This window comes from Lagenorhynchus albirostris, chromosome 6, assembly GCF_949774975.1.
Source record: "Lagenorhynchus albirostris chromosome 6, mLagAlb1.1, whole genome shotgun sequence".
Lineage (NCBI taxonomy): Eukaryota > Metazoa > Chordata > Mammalia > Artiodactyla > Delphinidae > Lagenorhynchus > Lagenorhynchus albirostris.
In genome coordinates this window covers 62,837,097-62,849,251 of record NC_083100.1, presented here as the reverse complement: position 1 = coordinate 62,849,251, position 12,155 = coordinate 62,837,097, and the positions used below count along the sequence as shown (strand labels likewise).

At 40.4% G+C, this 12,155-nt stretch overlaps 1 protein-coding gene across 1 annotated transcript in view; it reads right to left on the bottom strand.

Moving 5' to 3' along the window:
* Positions 1–12,155, bottom strand: part of LRP2 (LDL receptor related protein 2) — a 174,523-nt gene that overhangs the window by 41,214 nt on the left and 121,154 nt on the right. Inside the window, exons 50-54 of the mRNA XM_060151182.1 lie at positions 11,120–11,636; positions 7,940–8,092; positions 7,262–7,432; positions 1,590–1,816; positions 245–422 (exon numbers count right to left, since the gene is read on the bottom strand). Of these exons, the coding sequence (XP_060007165.1) occupies positions 245–422; positions 1,590–1,816; positions 7,262–7,432; positions 7,940–8,092; positions 11,120–11,636 (1,246 nt within the window). The remainder of the gene's footprint in view (positions 1–244; positions 423–1,589; positions 1,817–7,261; positions 7,433–7,939; positions 8,093–11,119; positions 11,637–12,155) is intronic.

Here is a 12,155-nt window from a genome sequence, read left to right as displayed (position 1 = left end):
ACTTGCATGCATGGGCGTAACCATTTGGTTCACAAATTCCTTCTTTCGTGGACGAAATTATCGAAGTTAGAGAAAGTTGGACGGTTGGAGATCCAACTTTCCTGGTCTTGGTGCATCCCAAATGAGCCACGTTAATTAGCCAAAATCTTGGTTCATTGGAAAACTCCCATCCCCTGGAGCCCTGAAGTTCAATGTGTGTCCAAGGGCTGGAGAGGCAATGGGGAGAGGGAGAAGAGAGCCTTACATTTCACTGTTGGCACACAGGAATTGGGTGCTAGAGCACATGGGCAGGCACTGGGTGCTGTAACTATGCCGGACAGTATGGAAGTTATCTGGACACTCGCAAGTGAACCCACTGCCTCCTTCTTTGATGAGGCAGAGATGAGAACAGCCACCATTGTTGGTACTGCAGGGATTAGTCACTAGTGAAAGAAGGAAGAAAATATATGTTCATTCACTTAAAGAGAGTATCAAGCACAGACGCGCTGATTACCAGCCGCATAAAACTCATCACCTCTTAGTAAAAAAAAAAACGTTACCCTAGATTCATGCTTTGTGCAAAAGTGCATAAAGAGTACATATGGTAGAGCTGTTTTAGCAACCCTGTTGCTAGTACAGAAAATTGATTTATGTGCTACCAGAAGTGAGGCTTACTCACTGGTGTTGGGCTAGAAAACCTGTGTCTCCCAAAGTTCTTGGAGAGCAGGTGGGAAATTTAGTTTACATCCATGTGCCCACAATCTAAGTTAAAGTTTTCATTTTCAGCAGATGCTATATTCTCTCATCCTAAGGATATAGGCAACAGAAGTTGCACAAGAATCAGGTGGATGGATAAACTGAGCAACAACTATACTACTTTTCTGGGCCGCAACTCAGAGGTAAAGATGAATTTGAACTTCTGCTAAATAATATGAAGAATATTAACTTCCAGAAAAAAATATTTTGCCAATTCTCATTTTTCCTAACTTCTAAGTTTATCGTATGTTTTAACAAGACACCACGACAAAGCGGGCCCACAAAATCCATTCTATCCCCAAAGAATACTCCAGAACTTGGCTAGATATCAAGTGCAAAGAGACATTTAATAAATGATGTTTTATAGTTACTATAACTTTCTTTTAAGCATTTCTTTTAAACTAATCATTTCAGTAGATTGATATTGTAAAGAAATGATTGTTATAAATGCATCCATGTTATTATAATACATCTCTTAGGTGTTACAATTTATTGTGGTTATACAGGATATGTCCGTATTTTCCAGAGGTGCTTTCTTAAGTATTTAGGGCTGAAATGTCAAAAGGCAACATAACAACTGTTGATTCTTATCAAAAAGAAAGCCCAGACTGATCTTTAAGAATAGAGCAGGTGCTATGAAAAAGAATTGTAAGCAGACTTTTCCAGGAATAGGGGAATAAATTCTAAACATATTTCCATCCCCTCAACTCTCAGCATTTGCTTTGTAGAAAACATTAGCAAGTAACACCATTCCCAGTATAAATCATGATATTTATGCTTAAAACACAAAAACAAGAATGGAATGCACAAGACCCTAAAGCAACTGTGCAAAAACTTCCAAATCACTTACTCACCAATTGGCTGCCTGTAGGGATGATACACACGGATGTCATATGGTCTGTGTGTTGTGTTCACCAGCGCCACCCTATCTGACCCATTGTATTTGTTTCCCTTTTCAACTGTCTTTGTGTTCCAATCTGTCCAATAAATGGTGTCTTCAAAAACAGTTATAGCAAAGGGATGAGGCAGTGTCCCGGTTTCGTACACCGTGTGCCGATGGTGGCCCTCCAAATCAGAGTACCTGGAGTCGGAGGAAGGAAGAGTCACTCAGTGAAGATAATGCCCCTCCTCTAATGCCTTTAAGGATAGAGGCTGACAAATCAATGAATAAAGTCCTACCTTCTAGAGGTAACTGAAGTTCAGATCTTCCTCAAAACTTTTAGTCTTCAATTAAAACAAAAACTAAACTTAAAGTTTATTTGGACTGAATGAAAAATGTAAAAGTTGCAAAAGCAATGCCTTAAAAATAGGAATAACCTTTCTCAAGTGCTCATGGAATATTCTCAAGGATAGATCATATTTTGGGTTACAAATCAAGCCTTGGTAACTTTAAGAAACTTGAAATCGTATCAAGGATCTTTTCCAACCACAACACTATGAGACTAGATATCAATTACAGGGAAAAATCTGTAAAAACTACAAACACATGGAGGCTAAACAATACACTATTTAATAACCAAGATATCACTGAAGAAATCAAAGAGGAAATAAAAAAAATACCTAGAAACAAATGACAATGAAAACACAACGACCCAAAACCTATAGGATGCAGCAAAAGCAGTTCTAAGAGGGAAGTTTATAGCAATACATTCCTACATTAAGAAACAAGAAACATCTCAAATAAACAACCTAACGTTACACCTAAAGCAATTAGAGAAAGAAGAACAAAAAAACCCCAAAGTTAGCAGAAGGAAAGAGATCATGAAGATCAGATCAGAAATAAATGAAAAAGAAATGAAGGAAATAAGAGCAAAGATCAATAAAACTAAAAGTTGGTTCTTTGAGAAGATAAACAAAATTGATAAACCATTAGCCAGACTCATCAAGAAAAAAAGGGAGACGACTCAAATCAATAGAATTAGAAATGAAAAAGGAGAAGTAACAACTGACACTGCAGAAATACAAAGGATCATGAGAGATTTTATTGGCAACTCTATGCCAATAAAATGGACAACCTGGAAGAAATGGACAAATTCTTAGAAATGCACAACCTTCTGAGACTGAACCAGGAAGAAATAGAAAATAGGAACAGACCAATCACAAGCACTGAAATTGAGAATGTGATTAAAAATCTTCCAACAAACAAAAGCCCAGGACCAGATGGCTTCACAGGAGAATTTTATCAAACATTTAGAGAAGAGCTAACACCTATCCTTCTGAAACTCTTCCAAAATATAGCAGAGGGAGGAACACTCCCAAACTCATTCTATGAGGCCACCATCACCCTGATATCAAAACCAGACAAAGATGTCACAAAGAAAGAAAACTACAGGCCAATAACACTGATGAACATAGATAAAAAGATCCTCAACAAAATACTAGCAAACAGAATCCAACAGCACATTAAAAGGATCATACACCATGATCAAGTGGGGTTTATCCTAGGAATGCAAGGATTCTTCAATATACGCAAATCAATCAATGTGATACACCATATTAACAAATTAAAGGAGAAAAACCATATGATCATCTCAATAGATGCAGAGAAAGCTTTTGAAAAAATTCAACACCCATTTATGATAAAAACCCTCCAGAAAGTAAGCATAGAGGGAACTTTCCTCAACATAATAAAGGCCATATATGACAAACCCACAGCCAACATCATCCTCAATGGTGAAAACCTGAAACCATTTCCACTAACATCAGGAGCAAGACAAGGCTGCCCACTCTCACCACTATTATTCAACATAGTTTTGAAAGTTTTAGCCGCAGCAATCAGAGAAGAAAAAGAAATAAAAGGAATCCAAATCGGAAAAGAAGAAGTAAAGCTGTCACTGTTTGCAGATGACATGATACTATACGTAGAGAATCCTGAAGATGCTACCAGAAAACTACTAGAGCTAATCAATGAATTTGGTAAAGTAGCAGGATACAAAATTAATGCACAGAAATCTCTTGCATTCCTATACACTAATGATGAAAAATCTGAAAGTGAAATTAAGGAAACACTCCCATTTACCACAGCAATAAATAGAATAAAATACCTAGGAATAAACCTACCTAAGAAGAAAAAAGAACTGTAGGCAGAAAACTATAAGACACTGATGAAAGAAATTAAAGATGATACAAATAGATGGAGAGATATACCACGTTCTTGGACTGGAAGAATCAACATTGTGAAAATGACTATACTACCCAAAGCAATCTACAGATTCAATGCAATCCCTATCAAACTACCAGTGGCATTTTTCACAGAACTAGAACAAAAAATTTCACAATTTATATGGAAACACAAAACACCCCGAATAGCCAAAGCAATCTTGAGAAGGAAAAACGGACCTGGAGGAATCAGGCTCCCTGACTTCAGACTATACTACAAAGCTACAGTAATCAAGACAGTATGGTACTGGCACAAAAACAGAAATATAGATCAATGCAACAGGATAGAAAGCCCAGAGATAAACCCATGCACATATGGTCACCTTATCTTTGATAAAGGAGGCAGGAATGTACAGTGGAGAAAGGACAGCCTCTTCAAGAAGTGGTGCTGGGAAAACTGGACAGGTACATGTAAAAGTATGAGATTAGATCACTCCCTAACACCATACACAAAAATAAACTCAAAATGGATTAAAGACCTAAGTGTAAGGCCAGACACTATCAAACTCTTAGAGGAAAACATAGGCAGAACACTCTGTGACATAAATCACAGCAAGATCCTTTTTGACCCACCTCCTAGAGTAATGGAAATAAAAACAAAAATAAGCAAATGGGATCTAATGAAACTTAAAAGCTTTTGCAGAGCAAAGAAAACCATAAACAAGATGAAAAGACAACCCTCAGAATGGGAAAAAATATTTGCAAATGAAGTAACTGACAAAGGATTAATCTCCAAAATTTACAAGCAGCTCATGCAGCTCAATATCAAAAAAACAAACAACCCAATCGAAAAATGGGCAGATGACCTAAATAGACATTTCTCCAAAGAAGATATACAGATTGCCCACAAACACATGAAAGAATGCTCAACATCATTAATCATTACAGAAATGCAAATCAAAACTACAATGAGATATCATCTCACACCTGTCAGAGTGGCCATCATCAAAAAAATTCTATAAACAATAAATGCTGGAGAGGGTGTGGAGAAAAGGGAACCCTCTTGCACTGTTGGTGGGAATGTAAATTGATACGGCCACTATGGAGAACAGTATGGAGGTTCCTTAAAAAGCTAAAAATAGGGGCTTCCCTGGTGGCGCAGTGGTTGAGAATCCGCCTGCCGATGCAGGGGACACGGGTTCGTGCCCCGGGCCGGGAAGATCCCACATGCCTCGGAGCGGCTGGGCCCGTGAGCCATGGCCGCTGAGCCTGCACGTCCGCAGCCTGTGCTCCGCAACGGGAGAGGCCACAGCAGTGAGAGGCCTGCATACAGCAAAAAAAAAAAAAAAAAAAAAAAAAAAGCTAAAACTAGTACTACCATATGACCCAGCAATCCCACTACTGGGCCTGTACCCTGAGAAAATCATAATTCAAGAAGAGTCATGTACCAAAATATTCATTGCAGCTCTATTTATAATAGCCAGGACATGGAAGCAACCTAAGTGTCCATCGATAGATGAATGGATAAAGAAGATGTTGCACATAAATACAAGGGAATATTACTCAGCCATAAAAAGAAACGAAATTGAGTTATTTGTAGTGAGGTGGATGGACCTAGAGTCTGTCACACAGAGTGAAGTAAGTCAGAAAGAGAAAAACAAATACCGTATGCTAACACATATACATGGAATATAAAAAAAAAATGGTCATGAAGAACCTAGGGGTAAGATGGGAATAAAGACGCAGACCTACTAGAGAATGGACTTGAGGATATGGGGAAGGGGAAGGGTAAGCTGGGACAAAGTGAGAGAGTGGCATGGACATATATACACTACCAAACTTAAAATAGATAGCTAGTGGGAAGCAGCCGCATAGCACAGGGAGATCAGCTCGGTGCTTTGTGACCACCTAGAGGGGTGGGATAGGGAGGGGAGAGGGAGGGAGACGCAAAAGGGAAGAGATATGGGGACATATGTATACGTATAAGTGATTCACTTTGTTATACAGCAGAAACTAACACACCATTGTAAAGCAATTATACTCTAATAAAGATGTTAAAAAAAATCAAAACAAAAAAAATAGGAATAACCAGAGGAGTTTAAAGATCACTAATTCCTAATCACAGCTGCTTTCCTGCCGATGCAGCTGGTTCAGCTCTTGAAGGTTTATAATCTCTTATGTTGATGTTCTCCATGAAGCATTCTTTCAATATCCTGGGATGAACACTGTTTCCTAAGCCATCAGAGGAAAGCAATCTAAAGCTGGACTTCTGTCTCCTCAGGAAGACAAGGGAAGAAGCAGTTTTCAGAGACAGCTTGATTCTCAGTATAACCTGAGCGGGATAGACTAGCTGAGTTAACCTAGAGGCCAGCAGGGTTAGCTTTGTACACACTGGTAGCACATGTATTATTAATCATGACCCAGACATTATTAGTGAATCTAGGTCTCATTCATTCCTCTGAACCTATGTCAGAATACTGATATTTTAATATTTAAAAAACTGGGAGCAGACCCTAAAACTCACAAGAGGTGGAATGAGCTAGCAACTAAAGAAGTTCATAACATTAGCCGTGTGATGTTAGAAATTTTTTCCAAAATATCATAATTTATGGAAACTTAAAGAAGGTATAGGAAAACCTGAATATCTTCTTGACCTCTGTTAATAAGACTGCAGATAAATGACCAGAACTTAGTCATTATCTGTTTCTTTAAAAAGGTCATAAACCAGAAAGCAGTCTTGTCTTCTCCTTCAGTTCTTGCATGATCTCTATATAAAGACCTCAGATACTTTTATGGGTATTTTTTGTCAAGTGTGATTTTTTTCAAAATAAATTTAATAGAATGACAGGATTTTTTAAACCTTTAAAATAGCTCTAGTGAATTAACGACAATTCCCTGCTTTTGCATGCAACAGGCTGTGTATCTGGGTACTAGTTCATAAATGCCCAGAAGACATTACCCTAGTCCAACTAGGCCATAATTAGCAATGCCCCGAAATACACATGTACTGCTTGGCTAATAATTTGTATTATCTTTTTTACAAGGAGTACTTTTCATTGAACAGTATAATTTTTCCAAGTCTATTAATCATATATTTGGGAGGGTAGGGTAAAGTAAAGGGATAAGGGAATTAAGATGAGTTGAGCACTAAGTTGACTACCATAGGGGAGAGATTACTAGCTGCTTTTTTAGGAGTATAAGAAGTAAAAGCACCAAGACAATATCCTGATCTGTATGACTTCAGAGTTCATGCTCTTTCTCTTGCACCATACCATAGAGCTTGGCACCTATAGGCACTTTAGTTAGAAGCGACTTCCAACAAACAGGCCAGTTAGAAGCTGCCTGGGAAAAATGCACTGGCAACACAAGCACTGGTGTTTAGAATCAGCAGTCACCCAGTTTGCTTTATTCTTTTCTAAGTACGTACTCAATGTAACCCAGGTGGGCATCTGTCCAGTATAGTAGATCATTGGTGTAATCAATGGTGAGGCCATTGGGCCACTTGATCTTGGTAGAAATAATCACAGACTTATGGGTTCCATCCATGCCTACTCTCCCAATGTATGCTCGGTCAGCCCAGTCTCCCCAATAGACATGCCTGTTGGAGCAAACACAAAGGGTCAGTCCCCGAAGCCAAAAGAACTCAGTGGCAAAGACATAAGCTTTCTCCAATTAGAGAAATGGAGTTTACATCCTACAGAGCCTTTCACAAAGGAAAGAGAACAGAAAATAATCTAACAGGGCATGATGCACAGGAAATGCTCGGGAATGAACATGATTAACTGGGGATTTCAGTGGATTTGACATGGAAAGTCCAGTAAAGGTGGGTTGTTGTTTTTTTAAACCATAAATTACTTGCATGCAGCCAAATGTGACTTTGAAAGTGAAATGGTGTGTCATGGCAAAGAAAATAGAATAGCCGATGAATAGCATTTGAACAAGCCATGCTTCTACCCATTATACTAAGCCATTTACCAGGTAGGAAAAGCAGAAGACAAACTCCAACAAGACACTGGCCTTGATATCACTACGTGAACAGCCTTTGTGGTAACAGAGGTGGAAGAAGGGCATGAAAGAAGAGCCCAAGATTACAGGGAGACAATACCCATATCGAGGGTGAAGGGCAATTCCTCTGGGATTCTCAATGCAGAAGGTGTTGTTGGCATCCACACAGTGCTCGGCCAGCTTGCGGCGGTATCGACCATTGAGGTCAGAGACAGAAAGGCAATTCAGGTGGGAATCCACCCAATACAGCTTTCTGAAAATGGAGAACCAGGAGTTATAGCCATTTTACTTGAGAAAAAAGGCACATTTAGCCACACAATTTCCGATCCAAGCACTCTTCCCCCAGGCAAACAAGGACAAGGGGAAACACAGTTGACCTTCCTGCCATGAGGCAACGGAAGATGCAAGAATGTGTGCTACTCTTCCTGATGTCACCTTACAACAGGAAATTCTGGGGCCGCACTTCACACAAGGATTCTAGCTTTACTTGCTTCGTGCAGCAAAAGGCATCTTCCCCAAGCAATGTTCCAGGCTTTAGAGGAGCAGGGAAGCGGAAGTGAGAGTGATCAATGAGTATCATGAACTACAGTTTAAGTGGTGGAGTCAAGGAAACAAACTTGTCTAAGTGCTATCATTGAGACTGCACAAGGGAACTCTGAATCATGGCATCCTTCGGATAAGGAAAAACCTGACCCCCTCCCTGGCCCCGTCCCAGTAGGCTGGCAAAATGAGTTTCTTACCCTGTGCCAAGTTTTACTTAAACTCAAAAAGCTTTAGAAACTTATTAGAATCTCTTACCTCAAGGATATTTCAGTTCTGAATATATTGCTATTCAATAAAATCCATTTATTTTCTATAAGGCAGGGTTCTTAATCTGGGGTTCTTAATCTGACACCAGGGTAGCCTAGGCTCTGGGGGCGGGGGGTGTACCTTCTAAAACTGATGCAAAATTGTATAAGCATAAATTTGTTAAGTGGCTTTATCCAGCAAGGGGTCTGTGGGTATCACCAGAGTCTTAAAGTATCCATAACCTTCCAAAGGGTTCAAAACTCCTAGAATGAGTGTCATTTGAGATCTGATAGTCAATTCCTACTGAGACGATTTCTCTTCCAAAAGACCCCAATGTCTCCTTGCCAGAGGCAAGCCTGATCCAACCATGCGAGGTGTCAGAATATTTAACTGTTAGGACAGTAGCATCTTTTTAGGCTTGGGGATGAGGGAATGAGTATGCATAAATGCACAAGCCTTGCTATTTAATTCAGTTGGGTAAATCCTGATGTATGAGATGGCCACAATTTTAGATTCCAACATCGTAGAGGGTAATAATAGCAATAATAATAGCAAACACCTATTAAATGCCAAGCCCTGGGCTAAGGACTTTTTTTAATAGTATATTATTTAATATCTTATTCCTGTTTTCTTTTTTTTTTTTTGCAGTACGCGGGCCTCTCACTGTTGTGGCCTCTCCCGTTGCGGATCACAGGCTCTGGACGCGCAGGCTCAGCGGCCATGGCTCACGGGCCCAGCCACTCCGCGGCATGTGGGATCTTCCCAGACAGGGGCACGAACCCGTGTCCCCTGCATCGGCAGGCGGACTCTCAACCACTGCGCCACCAGGGAAGCCCATTATTCCTGTTTTCCTGATGAGGCTGCTGAGGCCCAGAGGTTGCTGATTAGTAAGAGCTAGAGCAGGAATTCAAGACTGGCTCCACCACAGGGCACTCCACTCTGTGGAGCTTCCTGCCAACTCGTTAATTTATCTTTATTCCACAGTCAAAACGCTGACCCAGTGAACAGAATATGGAGAAGACACTCCATGCACGCTCCAAGAAAAATTAAGAGGACTGAGAACCGGCACAATTTTCCACTGTGCATAATGGTGCTTTGAAAAACTTGTATATCAAGTTTAAGGGCCTTGGAAACCAAACATCCTTGAGTTCGCTATGAACATCTTTATTGATATTGGGGAAATGGTTTCAAATTTCAATGTAATTAGTATCTTAGAACTGTCCCCTACAAACTTAAATGTGACTGGGTTCTATCCTGCCTTGTGTTTTAAGGAATGTTTAGCCTGGCTGTACTCCTTCTTGAACATTTGAGAAAATGCTTCGGTCATGAGATATTTTATCCTACCCTCACCCTAGACGTTTTTGCTCCATCTTTCTCAGTACCACATATGTACCTAATTCTTTCCCCTGGTCAAGAACATGCCTAGAATGAGAGGAAAGTAGCTGAAATCCAGGGGAAAATCTCATCCTACCAGTTTTGGGGAGAGAGGGCTGAATGACAATATCAAGGCTAAAATATTACCTTTTCTTGCATTGCAGCAAAGGATGAGATAGGAGCAGTACCACAATTAGTTCTGTTCCTGCAAATCATTAATCACTATGCTTTTTGACACACAAAAGAGCCACTATATATAAAATACTTGTATTCACATGATCAAGATTTTATTCATTTTTCTGTAGGCAGTTCTTGAGCACCTATGGCAGGCCAGTTACTATTCAGGTAGAACTAGGGAGCCAATTCTCCATCCCCCATCTTAGGACCTTTACCCTTAAGATGGTCAAACAGAGAAGACGTGGAAGAGTCCTCTGTAGGTCTGAGGTGACTGAAGCAATAATATTTGCAGGCTAAGTGCCTCCAGCTTCATGTCAACCACAAAGCCAAATATCTGATAGATTCAATAGAGATGTGAAGAAGTGTGGTTGAGCTGGTGGACTTGAATTAAAGTATCACCATCTCCCTTAAAGATGCTCAGAGTTTCAAGTCGGCCATTCTCCATTTTACAACCAGCCCAGGCTGTGAATAAATAGCATTGCAAGCAGCCTGTGAACGCCAGGAAAGCAGGGGCTGTGTCTGTCTTGTTGACCTCTAGACCCCAGTTCCTAGCATAGCACTGCATGCAGAAGGCACTTAGGCAACAGCTTTCGATGACTGAATGCACCAACAAATGCATGCATCATCCCTTCACATCACCTCCAGTTCACTGAATGGCCAGTAATAACAGAGCTCTTTCCTCCTTTGTGATGCCCCTCCCCATGAAATTGAGATCATAAATTCTTAAAATCACTAGATTTTAGGTTCTGTGGTATCCCATTTGATTATTAGGTACATAGCAGAAAAAAAAACGAAAACATGCAGAAGCATTAAAATGTATCCACCCATTAACCCAAGTTGGAAAAGATCAGCTCTCTGTTAGGATGGAAACACGGTTTGAATACTTTTTTAAAAGCAAAAAGCCTTTTAACTCTTAAAAAGCTCCTCAGCTTTTTCTTACCTGGTAACCCAGTCGACAGCCAGACTTTCTGTACCCGGTAGATTGTACTTTATGACTGTCTCCCTGTTTGTCTTGTTCAGAAACATTCTCTCAATGACTTTATTCTCTATATCAAGCCAGTACAATCTCTTTTCTACTCGGTCAAAATCCACTGCCACAGCATTACCCAGTCCTTGCAAGATGAGGGAGTATAAATGGCCATCGATAGTTAGATTTCTCAAATAGTAACGGTTGCTAAAAATGAGATCGGGCTCGATGTTGCTGTTCTGCCGGCAGGTCTTTCCATCTGGCTCACGGATGTAGCCTGGGGCACACTTGCAGATGTAAGAGCCCAGTACGTTCTCACACTGCTGGCTACAGACAAAGGGCGTCTCCTTGCATTCATCAATATCAACACAAGTCCGCTTGTCAGACAACAGCTTGTAACCAGGGTTACAAGAACAATAGAAACTGGTTAAAGTGTCTGTGCAATTCTGGTCGCAGCCACTGAGTGAAGGGTCATTGCATTCATTAACACCTGTAGGTAAAAGACAGTTATCAGAGAACCTAAGTTGACAGCAACGGATCCACCATAATGGTCCAAAGTCAACCTTCCCACTGGACAGACCCAATCCTTTTTGTTTTGTTTTGTTTTGCTTCGTTTGGACAGACCCAATTCTTAATGAATCATGCTAAAAGAAGACAGATAAGAAGGGATTTCTAAAGGCCCTACATTATTCAAAAGTCACTCTTACTCAACTTCCTCCCAACTTGATCCTTCACCAGTGGTTTTAACAACTAATACAACCAACAAGTTTGACTTCTAATCCTATACCTGCCAATCTTCTTTTAATCGATAAATTTAGAAGTGAAATAGCAGGAGAGAGAAGAAAGAAGAGCAGAAGAGCCCACACAGTGGTGTGCTGGTAAAACAGGTCTGGGGTGTGGGGTGGGATGGGGGGAGGGGGGAGCTCTAATTTGTAGCCTCTTCCATTTCAGTGGTGCCACGACTCACACCATGGCCAATTTCAGGCTCCCAGTGTGACATCCCTGAACA